Below are 20,093 nucleotides of genomic sequence, written 5' to 3'. Positions count from 1 at the left end.
TAACAAGTTCATTAAATTTGCGCGGAAGATTTATTAATTCTTGGTTCTTATAATGGATGATGAAGATATAGCAATTATTTCGGCTGTGGTTCAACAGCAAAATATTTTCTTGCACCAACTAATAATGTTGCTGTCAATGAATAATGATGATGACTTTAACATTGACGAGGATGAGATGACCCAGATGACTGCCATAAACACACAAAAGCCAGGAAGATTATGGTCGTTTGTGAGTACTTCTACTAACTTCAACCATAGTTTAAAGTACAAGGACATATTTTTATGGTTTTAGGAAAATTCCTAAATTCCTTTGGAAAAGCGCATCGCCATGCGCTATACACTTTGGGCTCGTCCTCTGAGTACCGAACAGTTGGCAGGCTTTTCGGTGTAGCTCCAAACATTGTGTGTAGTATCCTGCACGAGTTTTGCAGAGCACTTATCGACGAGTTTTCGAAGGAGTACACGTCGCCCAATTACCTAACTTCCGACAAAATTGATGAGTGCGTAAAGGGATTCGAGGCAATTGGGTTTCCTCAGTGCCTAGGTGCAATTGGTAGGAAATCAATAAGAACTTCAGCAATATGTTTACATATAAATTGTTTTTAAACTTCCTTTTTATTCTAGATGGATGCCACATCGAAATAAAACCACCAGCACCTGAGGCAGTAGACCACCATAACTATAAGGGCTGGTATTCCACAGTCTTGTTTGCCCTAGTGGATTATAGGTATGCAAATATCTTGCAAAAAAATATGTATTTAGCAAGTTGGTTTAATGTCCTAAATTATTTAAATCCGATTCTTTTTAGATACAGATTTACATATGTAAATATCGGCTCTGCAGGAAGGTGCAATGACTCGATGATATTCCAGAAGTCAAGCCGTGCACATATCGAAGCATCGGCATTACTCCAAGAGAAAGCCAAGGAAATAAGCGGAGTAAACGTCCCTGTAATGCTTATCGGGGACTCGGCATTTAGGTTTTCTAAAAAGCTGATGAAACCTTACCCGTTTTCCACAGTCGCCTCTTTGGAACAGCGCACGTTTAACTACAACCTTTCCAAAGCTAGGCGAGTGGTGGAAAATGCATTTGGGCAATTTAAAAGCCAGATTTCGAATAATCGGAAAAGGTCTTGATAGCCACCACAAAAATAATAGCGCCATAATAATGAGCTGTTGTATTTTACACAATATATTAAATAAGCACAACAGCGCGATTAATGAAAATTGTGAGCTTGCAACAAATGAGCAGCGCGAACAGCCCGATACCAGCAACAGTTCTGCTGACTTTAATCAGTCAGCAGAACAGATACGATCTGCAATCGCAAAATATTGTGTAGACCGTAATGAAAATTAAAAACTTATTTATTTTTATTTTTTAAAACTTCTAATAAGTCGTTCTGGAATTTTGTTTGGGTGCTGATCAAGTCCTGCACCATCTTTCCTGCCTAACGTCGTGCTCCTCCTTCTTTCTGTGGTGGTCCTTTTGTTGTTCGAGACGCTCCTGGGCGATCTCTGCCAGCCACGAAATGTCGGTCTTTTTCTTTTTCTTTGGCGGACGCCCAGACAAGGTGCTGGAGCTACAAGATCCGTCCAGGTCCATCTCAATAATATCCGAAAAGTACTCATCAGTATCTGCAATGAACACCTTAAATGAAATATATTTTTTTAGCAATAAATTAATAAAACTTACTGTCGTTGTCCAATGTGCTCTGCTCCATGTTGTTTGCACTCAAGATGCCAAATCAGCGAACTTCAGTTCAGCGCCCTGAATGTGACGGTCAACCGGCGGTAATCTGATATCTTGCACATGCCGCAAGATCAGCATTATCGCTTATGCCAAGTCGGCTTACCGACTGTAGCTTTGTAGCTCTAAGTACATATATTTTGTAGCTTTGCATTCTTTGGCAATTAAATAATTTTGATTCAGCTTATGCCCCAGCTTGCTGGTGGCTCCTAGTTTTAGTTCTGTTCTTATAACGAAAGCTAACGCTTGTTAATAAACCTTGCTCCGGCAACCAGCCGTAAACACTTTGAATTATTAATTCTATACCACTGTACCACAAGGCCAGTGATAAGAGAGACAGTTATCTCTCCAACATAATCTTCATAGAGGATTCTATACCACGGAACCCGCACGAGGACCACCGCATCAAGCAGCTAAGGCTACTTGGACATACGGACAACTTAATTTACACATGTGAATTTTTGCGTGGTCCGCGCAAATCTTCAATTTTCTCCTTCCATATGTCAATCAGCAGGCTCTCAAGCGCGGCACTCCATTTCACCCTGCCGCCTGCTGTTGTTCTCTTGTTTGCTGCATTGTGTAATAATATTATATATTATAAACAATAAAAAACAAATATATCTATTCAACGTACCACTGGAGGAGTTTTCTGGCACTAAATCCATTTTATTAATAAGTTTTTCGAAAATTTGGTCTGCTGTCCTTCCGAGCTGTTCTGTTGTTGTTTTTGTTTTTTGTTAATTTTGTCACAATCATTGTTTACGTTTTCGCAGTGAATACCATTTTTCCATTGTGAATGACAATTATTCAGAGTTGCATTTGAAAACCATCGGCTAACTATCGCATAGAAACGTGCGGTTTAGGAACATCCAAAATGGATGGTGGACTAACTGGGAAATTTTCGGAACGGCAAAACCTTACGGACCATCCCCGAAATGGATGGTGGATGGTCGTCAGTGTGAATAGCCTATTTCGGACCATCCCCGAAATGGATGGTGGATGGTGGATGGTCGTCAGTGTGAATAGCCTATTAGTAAGCCAGAATTATTCAACGGAATCTCTAAATTGAGCAATATGAACGACTATCCTCTTTCGTTTTTTTGTCTTGACCTATTTCGCTAAAACCTTTTTTTTACGAAAAATCCAATAAAAGCAATTATTTAGAATAAGCCAGTTAAGTAGAAAATTGAATCATTAATCAGTTGAAAATTTGTGGGCATGGCTAAATATTCTGTATAGCTGAGAATATTCGACAGAATATCAAAATTGAGGAACATTTATACAACTTGAGCTCGTCAGTATATTTACGGTATATTTTTAAAGTAAGACGGTATGTTTCGGTATATTTCTGAGGGTCACACTGGTCCCACTTGACGCGTACAAAATTTGACATCTACGGAAAGCGGCGCCAGATTGTGTGAAAAAAGTTGCGGTTTGTAAATTCGTTTGATCGAAATGAACGAAATTATTAAAGATAAGTTTATTCCGCAGCAACTGCTGTACTTTATGGCTGGCCGGCGATGCTGCCAACAATTCCCATGCACATTTCGGTCGTCAGAGCACGACATTTTTATGCGATACGCCAGCTCTTTGGGCTTGCGGGCGCAATGCGTGTTTAATAATGGCGAAATTATCAAAGTATTCAAGCAAGCTTGCCGCCATTACTTGGAGGAGCCGAAAATAATGACATTCTCGCCTTCGACGGCAATAAACATTCTAACCATGTTGGGACGATCAGGCAACTTGGGAAAAGATGAACTGAAATTGAGCTCAGATTACATTCCACAGCGTGGGTGTGTTGCTGAAATTTTTGGGCCTCATCTACCATTTCCGACGATCATGGCGCCTACGCCGCGTGTCAAGGACGATACCCAGCGCAATTTACTGAACAAATTTCCCGGCTATCCGTTCATCGACAACGTCATACGATGCAAATTATCTTCGCATTTGCGATACTGACTTAGTATCGGGTATAACTGTAGAGTTGCGGTGTCCACAGCAACTCACAACGTTCCCCCTCGTTTTTTTTTGTTGAACTATTTTGTTTAAACCTTGCTTTAGTCAAAATACAATAAAAGCAAGAACTAAAAACTAAAATTATGTGGGCAGAACTAATGGTCTTATAGGCTCTGCACACTGAACCCATCCCGGGGGAATGGTGGGATTTTTTGACAGATGTGAAACTCCGATTCACACTGCCACCATCCACCATCCGTCAAAAACAGCTGATGCCAATAACAAGTTCATTAAATTTGCGCGGAAGATTTATTAGTTCTTGGTTCTTATAATGGATGATGAAGATATAGCAATTATTTCGGCTGTGGTTCAACAGCAAAATATTTTCTTGCACCAACTAATAATGTTGCTGTCAATGAATAATGATGATGATGACTTTAACATTGACGAGGATGAGATGACCCAGATGACTGCCATAAAAACACAAAAGCCAGGAAGATTATGGTCGTTTGTGAGTACTTCTACTAACTTCAACCATAGTTTAAAGTACAAGGACATATTTTATGGTTTTAGGAAAATTCCTAAATTCCTTTGGAAAAGCGCATCGCCATTGCGCTATACACTTTGGGCTCGTCCTCTGAGTACCGAACAGTTGGCAGGCTTTTCGGTGTAGCTCCAAACATTGTGTGTAGTATCCTGCACGAGTTTTGCAGAGCACTTATCGACGAGTTTTCGAAGGAGTACACGTCGCCCAATTACCTAACTTCCGACAAAATTGATGAGTGCGTAAAGGGATTCGAGGCAATTGGGTTTCCTCAGTGCCTAGGTGCAATTGGTAGGAAATCAATAAGAACTTCAGCAATATGTTTACATATAAATTGGTTTTTAAACTTCCTTTTTATTCTAGATGGATGCCACATCGAAATAAAACCACCAGCACCTGAGGCAGTAGACCACCATAACTATAAGGGCTGGTATTCCACAGTCTTGTTTGCCCTAGTGGATTATAGGTATGCAAATATCTTGCACAAAAATATGTATTTAGCAAGTTGGTTTAATGTCCTAAATTATTTAAATCCGATTCTTTTTAGATACAGATTTACATATGTAAATATCGGCTCTGCAGGAAGGTGCAATGACTCGATGATATACCAGAAGTCAAGCCGTGCAAAACATATCGAAGCATCGGCATTACTCCAAGAGAAAGCCAAGGAAATAAGCGGAGTAAACGTCCCTGTAATGCTTATCGGGGACTCGGCATTTAGGTTTTCTAAAAAGCTGATGAAACCTTACCCGTTTTCCACAGTCGCCTCTTTGGAACAGCGCACGTTTAACTACAACCTTTCCAAAGCTAGGCGAGTGGTGGAAAATGCATTTGGGCATTTAAAAGCCAGATTTCGAATAATCGGAAAAGGTCTTGATAGCCACCACAAAAATAATAGCGCCATAATAATGAGCTGTTGTATTTTACACAATATATTAAATAAGCACAACAGCGCGATTAATGAAAATTGGGAGCTTGCAACAAATGAGCAGCGCGAACAGCCCGATACCAGCAACAGTTCTGCTGACTTTAATCAGTCAGCAGAACAGATACGATCTGCAATCGCAAAATATTGTGTAGACCGTAATGAAAATTAAAAACTTATTTATTTTTATTTTTTAAAACTTCTAATAAGTCGTTCTGGAATTTTGTTTGGGTGCTGATCAAGTCCTGCACCATCTTTTCCTGCCTAACGTCGTGCTCCTCCTTCTTTCTGTGGTGGTCCTTTTGTTGTTCGAGACGCTCCTGGGCGATCTCTGCCAGCCACGAAATGTCGGTCTTTTTCTTTTTCTTTGGCGGACGCCCAGACAAGGTGCTGGAGCTACAAGATCCGTCCAGGTCCATCTCAATAATATCCGAAAAGTACTCATCAGTATCTGCAATGAACACCTTAAATGAAATATATTTTTTTAGCAATAAATTAATAAAACTTACTGTCGTTGTCCAATGTGCTCTGCTCCATGTTGTTTGCACTCAAGATGCCAAATCAGCGAACTTCAGTTCAGCGCCCTGAATGTGACGGTCAACCGGCGGTAATCTGATATCTTGCACATGCCGCAAGATCAGCATTATCGCTTATGCCAAGTCGGCTTACCGACTGTAGCTTTGTAGCTCTAAGTACATATATTTTGTAGCTTTGCATTCTTTGGCAATTAAATAATTTTGATTCAGCTTATGCCCCAGCTTGCTGGTGGCTCCTAGTTTTAGTTCTGTTCTTATAACGAAAGCTAACGCTTGTTAATAAACCTTGCTCCGGCAACCAGCCGTAAACACTTTGAATTATTAATTCTATACCACTGTACCACAAGGCCAGTGATAAGAGAGACAGTTATCTCTCCAACATAATCTTCATAAAGGATTGTATACCACGGAACCCGCACGAGGACCTGTAGCGCTTGTAGCAGGGAATGCTGAGTTTTTTTTGTGGCGCCATCTAGTGCTCAGAGTGGCAGGCGAACGACAGGTCAAGGGAAAACCAAAAAGACGGTAACAGGTCAAAACGTCAGGCTATCTCTGTTGAAAATGCATCCAGGGACCTGTTAGAGGATTTGCCGCCAGAACGTTGGCGTCCCTATCGGCTATTCCCTCGTGAAAGTCAATTGAGTCGGTTGCGTATCGGTCCGACGGAAAGGAAAAACCAAGAATTTAGTGAAGAGAAAAACTATAGGGAATCTAAATATCTAAATCCAAGATTCGACTGCGAGATTCTTGGTTGAAGGCGAGTGGGCTATTCAGTCGTCAGAAGCCGTATAGCGCTGAGTCCGGTTGGGGTAAGTGCTGAGGGAAGAGAAGAGAAGGGCTAAAGGAGAATAAAGAGTTGTCCCATTTGTAGTCTTGGCGCTTAGTAAATCGAGTTAAGCAGTGCGGATTCGATCGTCCAAGGAAGCCAGCCAGCAAACAACAGCAGCCGCAAGCCTAACAAAGTGGCTTTTAAACCTTTGGGATTGTCTGGAAAGCGCTCAGCCATCGGAGAAGCGAGCGTGGAAGCAGAGGGAGAAGACATTTGGGGAGCGCTCGGTCCCCCCAAGCGGCTAGCTTCCCGAGGCGTTGGCGTCGGCACTTTAGTAGTCGAGCGCGACGCGGCAGATAAGGAGGGCCCGTCCCTTGGTCGCGAGCAGATCGGCGGAGAGAAAGTGTTAATATAGCACCGTCGGAGATTGGCCGTTTGGCCTTTTTCTTTGCTTTCGCGTACCTTTCACCTGCAGAAGCAGGGGAAAGAATTTGAGCTGTTCCCGTTCGCCCAGGAGGTGGAAAGGAAACATAGATAACCGTCGGGAGAAAGAGAATAGAAAAAAAAAGAGGAAGCAACGGATTGACCGAGTAATTGTATTCGTGTCTGTAAATGTGTAATTAATTATGATTTCTGTGCGGAGTTAATTAGGAGAGATTTAGATTTGATTCCGGTAGTGGCTTCTCGTGACTCTCGCCGATCTGCAAATATGATTTCCCCCAACCTTGTGCCCATTTAAGTGTTCTTCCACCACAGCAGCTTTAGGTATTCATCGAGGAAAGCGCTTTCGCCGATGGAGCCATAAACTGGAGAAAAGGTATGAGTGGACTTAAATTCTGTTATTAATGAATTACAACTTGAAACAAGGGAACTAGGGCCGGTCGGTGAGTGAGAGGGAGAAGTGCCCACTCGAATTGGTTTCGTAACATTACGGAGTCAGCAAGCAAGTTAGTTTGTCCATTTCGGACTTATTTAGTATATCGTTTGTATGACACATAGCCAAGTATTTGTAGGAATTTTATACATATATTTCATTTAGCTACTCTTTTAATGTGGGTGATTATATTATGGTATTTGCGGGTAATGTTAGTGTTTTAGCCAGTAAGTGAATAAACTTTATAATGTATTAATCTACCGCTTTGCTTTCGCTGGCAAATTCCCCATGTAGGACGCCCCGGACAAAGGGGCCATTCCGTCATTAAATCGAACGGTTTGGAATGGCCATGGCAGGGTGGGCGACACGACCTCGACAACACCAGAGGCGGAGTTGAGATACCTTTCCAGCACACATCCACAATTCTATTCAGGGATAAACAGTGTCTCCCGGTTAAGCATTTTCGTCGTGACACGCTACTTCATTCGCGGTATAATGCGTATAGGCCACCAGCAGGAGGGGGGCAAGAACATCACTCCAATAGCCGACGAGCAGAGGCCGGAAACCCAAAGCGTGTGCTTCCCTTCGCTGAATGACAGCTAGCCTGGCAGGATTTATATACACAGACGTGCGTAGATGACACGTTACAGACCACCGCATCAAGCAGCTAAGGCTACTTGGACATACGGACAACTTAATTTACACATGTGAATTTTTGCGTGGTCCGCGCAAATCTTAAATTTTCTCCTTCCATATGTCAATCAGCAGGCTCTCAAGCGCGGCACTCCATTTCACCCTGCCGCCTGCTGTTGTTCTCTTGTTTGCTGCATTGTGTAATAATATTATATATTATAAACAATAAAAAACAAATATATCTATTCAACGTATCTGTCCTTCCGAGCTGTTCTGTTGTTGTTTTTGTTTTTTGTTAATTTTGTCACAATCATTGTTTACGTTTTCGCAGTGAATACCATTTTTCCATTGTGAATGACAATTATTCAGAGTTGCATTTGAAAACCATCGGCTAACTATCGCATAGAAACGTGCGGTTTAGGAACATCCAAAATGGATGGTGGACTAACTGGGAAATTTTCGGAACGGCAAAACCTTACGGACCATCCCCGAAATGGATGGTGGATGGTCGTCAGTGTGAATAGCCTATTTCGGACCATCCCCGAAATGGATGGTGGATGGTGGATGGTCGTCAGTGTGAATAGCCTATTAGTAAGCCAGAATTATTCAACGGAATCTCTAAATTGAGCAATATGAACGACTATCCTCTTTCGTTTTTTTGTCTTGACCTATTTCGCTAAAACCTTTTTTTTACGAAAAATCCAATAAAAGCAATTATTTAGAATAAGCCAGTTAAGTAGAAAATTGAATCATTAATCAGTTGAAAATTTGTGGGCATGGCTAAATATTCTGTATAGCTGAGAATATTCGACAGAATATCAAAATTGAGGAACATTTATACAACTTGAGCTCGTCAGTATATTTACGGTATATTTTTAAAGTAAGACGGTATGTTTCGGTATATTTCTGAGGGTCACACTGGTCTCACTTGACGCGTACAAAATTTGACATCTACGGAAAGCGGCGCCAGATTGTGTGAAAAAAGTTGCGGTTTGTAAATTCGTTTGATCGAAATGAACGAAATTATTAAAGATAAGTTTATTCCGCAGCAACTGCTGTACTTTATGCTGCCGCGATGCTGCAACAATTCCCATGCACATTTCGGTCGTCAGAGCACGACATTTTTATGCGATACGCCAGCTCTTTGGGCTTGCGGGCGCAATGCGTGTTTAATAATGGCGAAATTATCAAAGTATTCAAGCAAGCTTGCCGCCATTACTTGGAGGAGCCGAAAATAATGACAATCTCGCCTTCGACGGCATTAAACATTCTAACCATGTTGGGACGATCAGGCAACTTGGGAAAAGATGAACTGAAATTGAGCTCAGATTACATTCCACAGCGTGGGTGTGTTGCTGAAATTTTTGGGCCTCATCTACCATTTCCGACGATCATGGCGCCTACGCCGCGTGTCAAGGACGATACCCAGCGCAATTTACTGAACAAATTTCCCGGCTATCCGTTCATCGACAACGTCATACGATGCAAATTATCTTCGCATTTGCGATACTGACTTAGTATCGGGTATAACTGTAGAGTTGCGGTGTCCACAGCAACTCACAACGTTCCCCCTCGTTTTTTTTTTGTTGAACTATTTTGTTTAAACCTTGCTTTAGTCAAAATACAATAAAAGCAAGAACTAAAAACTAAAATTATGTGGGCAGAACTAATGGTCTTATAGGCTCTGCACACTGAGCCCATCCCGGGGGAATGGTGGGATTTTTTGACAGATGTGAAACTCCGATTCACACTGCCACCATCCACCATCCGTCAAAAACAGCTGATGCCAATAACAAGTTCATTAAATTTGCGCGGAAGATTTATGAATTCTTGGTTCTTATAATGGATGATGAAGATATAGCAATTATTTCGGCTGTGGTTCAACAGCAAAATATTTTCTTGCACCAACTAATAATGTTGCTGTCAATGAATAATGATGATGACGATGATGACTTTAACATTGACGAGGATGAGATGACCCAGATGACTGCCATAAAAACACAAAAGCCAGGAAGATTATGGTCGTTTGTGAGTACTTCTACTAACTTCAACCATAGTTTAAAGTACAAGGACATATTTTATGGTTTTAGAAGCGGTTTGGGACATTTTGGGAGAAAGATGTACCAGAAAACAATGAGGCGTTTTTCAAAGAGAGTTTCCGAATGGAGAGGCCCTGCTTTGATATTTTAGTGAATCGGCTTGAAGTGCTGCGTAAGAAGGACACCAACTGCCGAGCTGCAATTCCTTTGGAAAAGCGCATCGCCATTGCGCTATACACTTTGGGCTCGTCCTCTGAGTACCGAACAGTTGGCAGGCTTTTCGGTGTAGCTCCAAACAGTGTGTGTAATATCCTGCACGAGTTTTGCAGAGCACTTATCGACGAGTTTTCGAAGGAGTACATGTCGCCCAATTACCTAACTTCCGACAAAATTGATGAGTGCGTAAAGGGATTCGAGGCAATTGGGTTTCCTCAGTGCCTAGGTGCAATTGGTAGGATATCAATAAGAACTTCAGCAATATGTTTACATATAAATTGGTTTTTAAACTTCCTTTTTATTCTAGATGGATGCCACATCGAAATAAAACCACCAGCACCTGAGGCAGTAGACCACCATAACTATAAGGGCTGGTATTCCACAGTCTTGTTTGCCCTAGTGGATTATAGGTATGCAAATATCTTGCAAAAAAATATGTATTTAGCAAGTTGGTTTAATGTCCTAAATTATTTAAATCCGATTCTTTTTAGATACAGATTTACATATGTAAATATCGGCTCTGCAGGAAGGTGCAATGACTCGATGATATACCAGAAGTCAAGCCGTGCAAAACATATCGAAGCATCGGCATTACTCCAAGAGAAAGCCAAGGAAATAAGCGGAGTAAACGTCCCTGTAATGCTTATCGGGGACTCGGCATTTAGGTTTTCTAAAAAGCTGATGAAACCTTACCCGTTTTCCACAGTCGCCTCTTTGGAACAGCGCACGTTTAACTACAACCTTTCCAAAGCTAGGCGAGTGGTGGAAAATGCATTTGGGCATTTAAAAGCCAGATTTCGAATAATCGGAAAAGGTCTTGATAGCCACCACAAAAATAATAGCGCCATAATAATGAGCTGTTGTATTTTACACAATATATTGAATAAGCACAACAGCGCGATTAATGAAAATTGGGAGCTTGCAACAAATGAGCAGCGCGAACAGCCCGATACCAGCAACAGTTCTGCTGACTTTAATCAGTCAGCAGAACAGATACGATCTGCAATCGCAAAATATTGTGTAGACCGTAATGAAAATTAAAAACTTATTTATTTTTATTTTTTAAAACTTCTAATAAGTCGTTCTGGAATTTTGTTTGGGTGCTGATCAAGTCCTGCACCATCTTCTCCTGCCTAACGTCGTGCTCCTCCTTCTTTCTGTGGTGGTCCTTCTGTTGTTCGAGACGCTCCTGGGCGATCTCTGCCAGCCACGAAATGTCGGTCTTTTTCTTTTTCTTTGGCGGACGCCCAGACAAGGTGCTGGAGCTACAAGATCCGTCCAGGTCCATCTCAATAATATCCGAAAAGTACTCATCAGGATCTGCAATGAACACCTTAAATGAAATATATTTTTTTAGCAATAAATTAATAAAACTTACTGTCGTTGTCCAATGTGCTCTGCTCCATGTTGTTTGCACTCAAGATGCCAAATCAGCGAACTTCAGTTCAGCGCCCTGAATGTGACGGTCAACCGGCGGTAATCTGATATCTTGCACATGCCGCAAGATCAGCTTTATCGCTTATGCCAAGTCGGCTTACCGACTGTAGCTTTGTAGCTCTAAGTACATATATTTTGTAGCTTTGCATTCTTTGGCAATTAAATAATTTTGATTCAGCTTATGCCCAGCTTGCTGGTGGCTCCTAGTTTTAGTTCTGTTCTTATAACGAAAGCTAACGCTTGTTAATAAACCTTGCTCCGGCAACCAGCCGTAAACACTTTGAATTATTAATTCTATACCACTGTACCACAAGGCCAGTGATAAGAGAGACAGTTATCTCTCCAACATAATCTTCATAAAGGATTGTATACCACGGAACCCGCACGAGGACCTGTAGCGCTTGTAGCAGGGAATGCTGAGTTTTTTTGTGGCGCCATCTAGTGCTCAGAGTGGCAGGCGAACGACAGGTCAAGGGAAAACCAAAAAGACGGTAACAGGTCAAAACGTCAGGCTATCTCTGTTGAAAATGCATCCAGGGACCTGTTAGAGGATTTGCCGCCAGAACGTTGGCGTCCCTATCGGCTATTCCCTCGTGAAAGTCAATTGAGTCGGTTGCGTATCGGTCCGACGGAAAGGAAAAACCAAGAATTTAGTGAAGAGAAAAACTATAGGGAATCTAAATATCTAAATCCAAGATTCGACTGCGAGATTCTTGGTTGAAGGCGAGTGGGCTATTCAGTCGTCAGAAGCCGTATAGCGCTGAGTCCGGTTGGGGTAAGTGCTGAGGGAAGAGAAGAGAAGGGCTTAAGGAGAATAAAGAGTTGTCCCATTTGTAGTCTTGGCGCTTAGTAAATCGAGTTAAGCAGTGCGGATTCGATCGTCCAAGGAAGCCAGCCAGCAAACAACAGCAGCCGCAAGCCTAACAAAGTGGCTTTTAAACCTTTGGGATTGTCTGGAAAGCGCTCAGCCATCGGAGAAGCGAGCGTGGAAGCAGAGGGAGAAGACATTTGGGGAGCGCTCGGTCCCCCCAAGCGGCTAGCTTCCCGAGGCGTTGGCGTCGGCACTTTAGTAGTCGAGCGCGACGCGGCAGATAAGGAGGGCCCGTCCCTTGGTCGCGAGCAGATCGGCGGAGAGAAAGTGTTAATATAGCACCGTCGGAGATTGGCCGTTTGGCCTTTTTCTTTGCTTTCGCGTACCTTTCACCTGCAGAAGCAGGGGAAAGAATTTGAGCTGTTCCCGTTCGCCCAGGAGGTGGAAAGGAAACATAGATAACCGTCGGGAGAAAGAGAATAGAAAAAAAAAGAGGAAGCAACGGATTGACCGAGTAATTGTATTCGTGTCTGTAAATGTGTAATTAATTATGATTTCTGTGCGGAGTTAATTAGGAGAGATTTAGATTTGATTCCGGTAGTGGCTTCTCGTGACTCTCGCCGATCTGCAAATATGATTTCCCCCAACCTTGTGCCCATTTAAGTGTTCTTCCACCACAGCAGCTTTAGGTATTCATCGAGGAAAGCGCTTTCGCCGATGGAGCCATAAACTGGAGAAAAGGTATGAGTGGACTTAAATTCTGTTATTAATGAATTACAACTTGAAACAAGGGAACTAGGGCCGGTCGGTGAGTGAGAGGGAGAAGTGCCCACTCGAATTGGTTTCGTAACATTACGGAGTCAGCAAGCAAGTTAGTTTGTCCATTTCGGACTTATTTAGTATATCGTTTGTATGACACATAGCCAAGTATTTGTAGGAATTTTATACATATATTTCATTTAGCTACTCTTTTAATGTGGGTGATTATATTATGGTATTTGCGGGTAATGTTAGTGTTTTAGCCAGTAAGTGAATAAACTTTATAATGTATTAATCTACCGCTTTGCTTTCGCTGGCAAATTCCCCATGTAGGACGCCCCGGACAAAGGGGCCATTCCGTCATTAAATCGAACGGTTTGGAATGGCCATGGCAGGGTGGGCGACACGACCTCGACAACACCAGAGGCGGAGTTGAGATACCTTTCCAGCACACATCCACAATTCTATTCAGGGATAAACAGTGTCTCCCGGTTAAGCATTTTCGTCGTGACACGCTACTTCATTCGCGGTATAATGCGTATAGGCCACCAGCAGGAGGGGGGCAAGAACATCACTCCAATAGCCGACGAGCAGAGGCCGGAAACCCAAAGCGTGTGCTTCCCTTCGCTGAATGACAGCTAGCCTGGCAGGATTTATATACACAGACGTGCGTAGATGACACGTTACAGACCACCGCATCAAGCAGCTAAGGCTACTTGGACATACGGACAACTTAATTTACACATGTGAATTTTTGCGTGGTCCGCGCAAATCTTAAATTTTCTCCTTCCATATGTCAATCAGCAGGCTCTCAAGCGCGGCACTCCATTTCACCCTGCCGCCTGCTGTTGTTCTCTTGTTTGCTGCATTGTGTAATAATATTATATATTATAAACAATAAAAAACAAATATATCTATTCAACGTATCTGTCCTTCCGAGCTGTTCTGTTGTTGTTTTTGTTTTTTGTTAATTTTGTCACAATCATTGTTTACGTTTTCGCAGTGAATACCATTTTTCCATTGTGAATGACAATTATTCAGAGTTGCATTTGAAAACCATCGGCTAACTATCGCATAGAAACGTGCGGTTTAGGAACATCCAAAATGGATGGTGGACTAACTGGGAAATTTTCGGAACGGCAAAACCTTACGGACCATCCCCGAAATGGATGGTGGATGGTCGTCAGTGTGAATAGCCTATTTCGGACCATCCCCGAAATGGATGGTGGATGGTCGTCAGTGTGAATAGCCTATTAGTAAGCCAGAATTATTCAACGGAATCTCTAAATTGAGCAATATGAACGACTATCCTCTTTCGTTTTTTTGTCTTGACCTATTTCGCTAAAACCTTTTTTTTACGAAAAATCCAATAAAAGCAATTATTTAGAATAAGCCAGTTAAGTAGAAAATTGAATCATTAATCAGTTGAAAATTTGTGGGCATGGCTAAATATTCTGTATAGCTGAGAATATTCGACAGAATATCAAAATTGAGGAACATTTATACAACTTGAGCTCGTCAGTATATTTACGGTATATTTTTAAAGTAAGACGGTATGTTTCGGTATATTTCTGAGGGTCACACTGGTCTCACTTGACGCGTACAAAATTTGACATCTACGGAAAGCGGCGCCAGATTGTGTGAAAAAAGTTGCGGTTTGTAAATTCGTTTGATCGAAATGAACGAAATTATTAAAGATAAGTTTATTCCGCAGCAACTGCTGTACTTTATGGCTGGCCGGCGATGCTGCCAACAATTCCCATGCACATTTCGGTCGTCAGAGCACGACATTTTTATGCGATACGCCAGCTCTTTGGGCTTGCGGGCGCAATGCGTGTTTAATAATGGCGAAATTATCAAAGTATTCAAGCAAGCTTGCCGCCATTACTTGGAGGAGCCGAAAATAATGACAATCTCGCCTTCGACGGCATTAAACATTCTAACCATGTTGGGACGATCAGGCAACTTGGGAAAAGATGAACTGAAATTGAGCTCAGATTACATTCCACAGCGTGGGTGTGTTGCTGAAATTTTTGGGCCTCATCTACCATTTCCGACGATCATGGCGCCTACGCCGCGTGTCAAGGACGATACCCAGCGCAATTTACTGAACAAATTTCCCGGCTATCCGTTCATCGACAACGTCATACGATGCAAATTATCTTCGCATTTGCGATACTGACTTAGTATCGGGTATAACTGTAGAGTTGCGGTGTCCACAGCAACTCACAACGTTCCCCCTCGTTTTTTTTTGTTGAACTATTTTGTTTAAACCTTGCTTTAGTCAAAATACAATAAAAGCAAGAACTAAAAACTAAAATTATGTGGGCAGAACTAATGGTCTTATAGGCTCTGCACACTGAGCCCATCCCGGGGGAATGGTGGGATTTTTTGACAGATGTGAAACTCCGATTCACACTGCCACCATCCACCATCCGTCAAAAACAGCTGATGCCAATAACAAGTTCATTAAATTTGCGCGGAAGATTTATGAATTCTTGGTTCTTATAATGGATGATGAAGATATAGCAATTATTTCGGCTGTGGTTCAACAGCAAAATATTTTCTTGCACCAACTAATAATGTTGCTGTCAATGAATAATGATGATGATGATGACTTTAACATTGACGAGGATGAGATGACCCAGATGACTGCCATAAAAACACAAAAGCCAGGAAGATTATGGTCGTTTGTGAGTACTTCTACTAACTTCAACCATAGTTTAAAGTACAAGGACATATTTTATGGTTTTAGGAAAATTCCTAAATTCCTTTGGAAAAGCGCATCGCCATTGCGCTATACACTTTGGGCTCGTCCTCTGAGTACCGAACAGTTGGCAGGCTTTTCGGTGTAGCTCCAAACATTGTGTGTAGTATCCTGCACGAGTTTTGCAGAGCACTTATCGACGAGTTTTCGAAGGAGTACACGTCGCCCAATTACCTAACTTCCGACAAAATTGATGAGTGCGTAAAGGGATTCGAGGCAATTGGGTTTCCTCAGTGCCTAGGTGCAATTGGTAGGAAATCAATAAGAACTTCAGCAATATGTTTACATATAAATTGGTTTTTAAACTTCCTTTTTATTCTAGATGGATGCCACATCGAAATAAAACCACCAGCACCTGAGGCAGTAGACCACCATAACTATAAGGGCTGGTATTCCACAGTCTTGTTTGCCCTAGTGGATTATAGGTATGCAAATATCTTGCAAAAAAATATGTATTTAGCAAGTTGGTTTAATGTCCTAAATTATTTAAATCCGATTCTTTTTAGATACAGATTTACATATGTAAATATCGGCTCTGCAGGAAGGTGCAATGACTCGATGATATTCCAGAAGTCAAGCCTTGCAAAACATATCGAAGCATCGGCATTACTCCAAGAGAAAGCCAAGGAAATAAGCGGAGTAAACGTCCCTGTAATGCTTATCGGGGACTCGGCATTTAGGTTTTCTAAAAAGCTGATGAAACCTTACCCGTTTTCCACAGTCGCCTCTTTGGAACAGCGCACGTTTAACTACAACCTTTCCAAAGCTAGGCGAGTGGTGGAAAATGCATTTGGGCATTTAAAAGCCAGATTTCGAATAATCGGAAAAGGTCTTGATAGCCACCACAAAAATAATAGCGCCATAATAATGAGCTGTTGTATTTTACACAATATATTAAATATGCACAACAGCGCGATTAATGAAAATTGTGAGCTTGCAACAAATGAGCAGCGCGAACAGCCCGATACCAGCAACAGTTCTGCTGACTTTAGTCAGTCAGCAGAACAGATACGATCTGCAATCGCAAAATATTGTGTAGACCGTAATGAAAATTAAAAACTTATTTATTTTTATTTTTTAAAACTTCTAATAAGTCGTTCTGGAATTTTGTTTGGGTGCTGATCAAGTCCTGCACCATCTTCTCCTGCCTAACGTCGTGCTCCTCCTTCTTTCTGTGGTGGTCCTTTTGTTGTTCGAGACGCTCCTGGGCGATCTCTGCCAGCCACGAAATGTCGGTCTTTTTCTTTTTCTTTGGCGGACGCCCAGACAAGGTGCTGGAGCTACAAGATCCGTCCAGGTCCATCTCAATAATATCCGAAAAGTACTCATCAGGATCTGCAATGAAAACCTTAAATGAAATATATTTTTTTAGCAATAAATTAATAAAACTTACTGTCGTTGTCCAATGTGCTCTGCTCCATGTTGTTTGCACTCAAGATGCCAAATCAGCGAACTTCAGTTCAGCGCCCTGAATGTGACGGTCAACCGGCGGTAATCTGATATCTTGCACATGCCGCAAGATCAGCATTATCGCTTATGCCAAGTCGGCTTACCGACTGTAGCTTTGTAGCTCTAAGTACATATATTTTGTAGCTTTGCATTCTTTGGCAATTAAATACTTTTGATTCAGCTTATGCCCCAGCTTGCTGGTGGCTCCTAGTTTTAGTTCTGTTCTTATAACGAAAGCTAACGCTTGTTAATAAACCTTGCTCCGGCAACCAGCCGTAAACACTTTGAATTATTAATTCTATACCACTGTACCACAAGGCCAGTGATAAGAGAGACAGTTATCTCTCCAACATAATCTTCATAGAGGATTCTATACCACGGAACCCGCACGAGGACCACCGCATCAAGCAGCTAAGGCTACTTGGACATACGGACAACTTAATTTACACATGTGATTTTTTGCGTGGTCCGCGCAAATCTTCAATTTTCTCCTTCCATATGTCAATCAGCAGGCTCTCAAGCGCGGCACTCCATTTCACCCTGCCGCCTGCTGTTGTTCTCTTGTTTGCTGCATTGTGTAATAATATTATATATTATAAACAATAAAAAACAAATATATCTATTCAACGTACCACTGGAGGAGTTTTCTGGCACTAAATCCATTTTATTAATAAGTTTTTCGAAAATTTGGTCTGCTGTCCTTCCGAGCTGTTCTGTTGTTGTTTTTGTTTTTTGTTAATTTTGTCACAATCATTGCTTACGTTTTCGCAGTGAATACCATTTTTCCATTGTGAATGACAATTATTCAGAGTTGCATTTGAAAACCATCGGCTAACTATCGCATAGAAACGTGCGGTTTAGGAACATCCAAAATGGATGGTGGACTAACTGGGAAATTTTCGGAACGGCAAAACCTTACGGACCATCCCCGAAATGGATGGTGGATGGTCGTCAGTGTGAATAGCCTATTTCGGACCATCCCCGAAATGGATGGTGGATGGTGGATGGTCGTCAGTGTGAATAGCCTATTAGTAAGCCAGAATTATTCAACGGAATCTCTAAATTGAGCAATATGAACGACTATCCTCTTTCGTTTTTTTGTCTTGACCTATTTCGCTAAAACCTTTTTTTTACGAAAAATCCAATAAAAGCAATTATTTAGAATAAGCCAGTTAAGTAGAAAATTGAATCATTAATCAGTTGAAAATTTGTGGGCATGGCTAAATATTCTGTATAGCTGAGAATATTCGACAGAATATCAAAATTGAGGAACATTTATACAACTTGAGCTCGTCAGTATATTTACGGTATATTTTTAAAGTAAGACGGTATGTTTCGGTATATTTCTGAGGGTCACACTGGTCCACTTGACGCGTACAAAATTTGACATCTACGGAAAGCGGCGCCAGATTGTGTGAAAAAAGTTGCGGTTTGTAAATTCGTTTGATCGAAATGAACGAAATTATTAAAGATAAGTTTATTCCGCAGCAACTGCTGTACTTTATGGCTGGCCGGCGATGCTGCCAACAATTCCCATGCACATTTCGGTCGTCAGAGCACGACATTTTTATGCGATACGCCAGCTCTTTGGGCTTGCGGGCGCAATGCGTGTTTAATAATGGCGAAATTATCAAAGTATTCAAGCAAGCTTGCCGCCATTACTTGGAGGAGCCGAAAATAATGACATTCTCGCCTTCGACGGCAATAAACATTCTAACCATGTTGGGACGATCAGGCAACTTGGGAAAAGATGAACTGAAATTGAGCTCAGATTACATTCCACAGCGTGGGTGTGTTGCTGAAATTTTTGGGCCTCATCTACCATTTCCGACGATCATGGCGCCTACGCCGCGTGTCAAGGACGATACCCAGCGCAATTTACTGAACAAATTTCCCGGCTATCCGTTCATCGACAACGTCATACGATGCAAATTATCTTCGCATTTGCGATACTGACTTAGTATCGGGTATAACTGTAGAGTTGCGGTGTCCACAGCAACTCACAACGTTCCCCTCGTTTTTTTTGTTGAACTATTTTGTTTAAACCTTGCTTTAGTCAAAATACAATAAAAGCAAGAACTAAAAACTAAAATTATGTGGGCAGAACTAATGGTCTTATAGGCTCTGCACACTGAGACCCATCCCGGGGAATGGTGGGATTTTTTGACAGATGTGAAACTCCGATTCCAACTCCACCATCCGTCAAAAACAGCTGATGCCAATAACAAGTTCATTAAATTTGCGCGAAGATTTATTAGTTCTTGGTTCTTATAATGGATGATGAAGATATAGCAATTATTTCGGCTGTGGTTCAACAGCAAAATATTTTCTTGCACCAACTAATAATGTTGCTGTCAATGAATAATGATGATGACTTAACATTGACGAGGATGAGATGACCCAGATGACTGCCATAAAAACACAAAAGCCAGGAAGATTATGGTCGTTTGTGAGTACTTCTACTAACTTCAACCATAGTTTAAAGTACAAGGACATATTTTATGGTTTTAGGAAAATTCCTAAATTCCTTTGGAAAAGCGCATCGCCATTGCGCTATACACTTTGGGCTCGTCCTCTGAGTACCGAACAGTTGGCAGGCTTTTCGGTGTAGCTCCAAACATTGTGTGTAGTA

The 20,093-nt window shown here is 41.7% G+C and overlaps 4 protein-coding genes and 4 long non-coding RNA genes across 14 annotated transcripts; 5 read left to right on the top strand and 3 right to left on the bottom strand.

Moving 5' to 3' along the window:
• The first annotated feature begins 3,067 nt into the window (after nucleotides 1-3,067).
• LOC117194890 lies at nucleotides 3,068-3,655 on the top strand. The gene is made up of 2 exons (XR_004474930.1): nucleotides 3,068-3,178; nucleotides 3,238-3,655. It is a non-coding gene; the product is annotated as an uncharacterized LOC117194890 (long non-coding RNA).
• A 477-nt stretch (nucleotides 3,656-4,132) lies between these two features.
• LOC117194893 lies at nucleotides 4,133-5,576 on the top strand. 2 transcript variants are annotated; one of them, XR_004474934.1, is made up of 4 exons: nucleotides 4,133-4,213; nucleotides 4,276-4,537; nucleotides 4,610-4,712; nucleotides 4,800-5,576. It is a non-coding gene; the product is annotated as an uncharacterized LOC117194893 (long non-coding RNA). The 2 variants fall into 2 exon arrangements; XR_004474933.1 differs by having other exon boundaries at nucleotides 4,794-5,576.
• LOC117194889 lies at nucleotides 5,334-8,557 on the bottom strand. The gene is made up of 3 exons (XM_033399355.1): nucleotides 8,003-8,557; nucleotides 5,681-6,132; nucleotides 5,334-5,622 (listed from the first exon to the last, which is right to left on the bottom strand). The coding sequence occupies exons 2-3, from the start codon at nucleotides 5,706-5,708 to the stop codon at nucleotides 5,348-5,350; spliced, it is 303 nt and encodes a 100-aa protein (XP_033255246.1). The 5' UTR covers nucleotides 5,709-6,132; nucleotides 8,003-8,557; the 3' UTR covers nucleotides 5,334-5,347.
• A 1,015-nt stretch (nucleotides 8,558-9,572) lies between these two features.
• On the top strand, nucleotides 9,573-20,087 carry LOC117194886 (protein ALP1-like). 6 transcript variants are annotated; one of them, XM_033399349.1, is made up of 5 exons: nucleotides 9,587-10,011; nucleotides 10,074-10,223; nucleotides 16,013-16,262; nucleotides 16,335-16,437; nucleotides 16,525-17,301. In XM_033399349.1, the coding sequence occupies exons 1-5, from the start codon at nucleotides 9,694-9,696 to the stop codon at nucleotides 17,066-17,068; spliced, it is 1,365 nt and encodes a 454-aa protein (XP_033255240.1). In that variant the 5' UTR covers nucleotides 9,587-9,693; the 3' UTR covers nucleotides 17,069-17,301. The 6 variants fall into 6 exon arrangements, 5 of the variants coding, with proteins under 5 accessions (XP_033255242.1, XP_033255240.1, XP_033255238.1 ...); XM_033399347.1 differs by having other exon boundaries at nucleotides 9,588-10,011; nucleotides 16,519-17,301; XM_033399350.1 differs by lacking the exons at nucleotides 16,013-16,262; nucleotides 16,335-16,437; nucleotides 16,525-17,301 and adding exons at nucleotides 10,546-10,648; nucleotides 10,736-11,512 and having other exon boundaries at nucleotides 9,590-10,011; nucleotides 10,074-10,473.
• On the bottom strand, nucleotides 11,270-14,430 carry LOC117194888. The gene is made up of 3 exons (XM_033399353.1): nucleotides 13,937-14,430; nucleotides 11,617-12,067; nucleotides 11,270-11,558 (listed from the first exon to the last, which is right to left on the bottom strand). Exons 2-3 carry the CDS (start codon nucleotides 11,642-11,644, stop codon nucleotides 11,284-11,286), a joined length of 303 nt encoding a protein of 100 aa, XP_033255244.1. The 5' UTR covers nucleotides 11,645-12,067; nucleotides 13,937-14,430; the 3' UTR covers nucleotides 11,270-11,283.
• LOC117194891 lies at nucleotides 14,791-15,377 on the top strand. The gene is made up of 2 exons (XR_004474931.1): nucleotides 14,791-14,900; nucleotides 14,960-15,377. It is a non-coding gene; the product is annotated as an uncharacterized LOC117194891 (long non-coding RNA).
• On the bottom strand, nucleotides 17,059-18,220 carry LOC117194887. Its single transcript, XM_033399352.1, has 3 exons — nucleotides 18,094-18,220; nucleotides 17,406-18,029; nucleotides 17,059-17,347 (listed from the first exon to the last, which is right to left on the bottom strand). The coding sequence occupies exons 2-3, from the start codon at nucleotides 17,431-17,433 to the stop codon at nucleotides 17,073-17,075; spliced, it is 303 nt and encodes a 100-aa protein (XP_033255243.1). The 5' UTR covers nucleotides 17,434-18,029; nucleotides 18,094-18,220; the 3' UTR covers nucleotides 17,059-17,072.
• LOC117194892 lies at nucleotides 18,801-19,367 on the top strand. The gene is made up of 2 exons (XR_004474932.1): nucleotides 18,801-18,890; nucleotides 18,950-19,367. It is a non-coding gene; the product is annotated as an uncharacterized LOC117194892 (long non-coding RNA).
• Nucleotides 20,088-20,093: the final 6 nt, after the last annotated feature.

The sequence above is a fragment of the Drosophila miranda genome (assembly GCF_003369915.1).
Source record: "Drosophila miranda strain MSH22 chromosome Y unlocalized genomic scaffold, D.miranda_PacBio2.1 Contig_Y47_pilon, whole genome shotgun sequence".
NCBI classification, from domain to species: domain Eukaryota; kingdom Metazoa; phylum Arthropoda; class Insecta; order Diptera; family Drosophilidae; genus Drosophila; species Drosophila miranda.
Note: the sequence above shows the minus strand (reverse complement) of the source record. Positions and strands in the feature narration are given on the sequence as shown.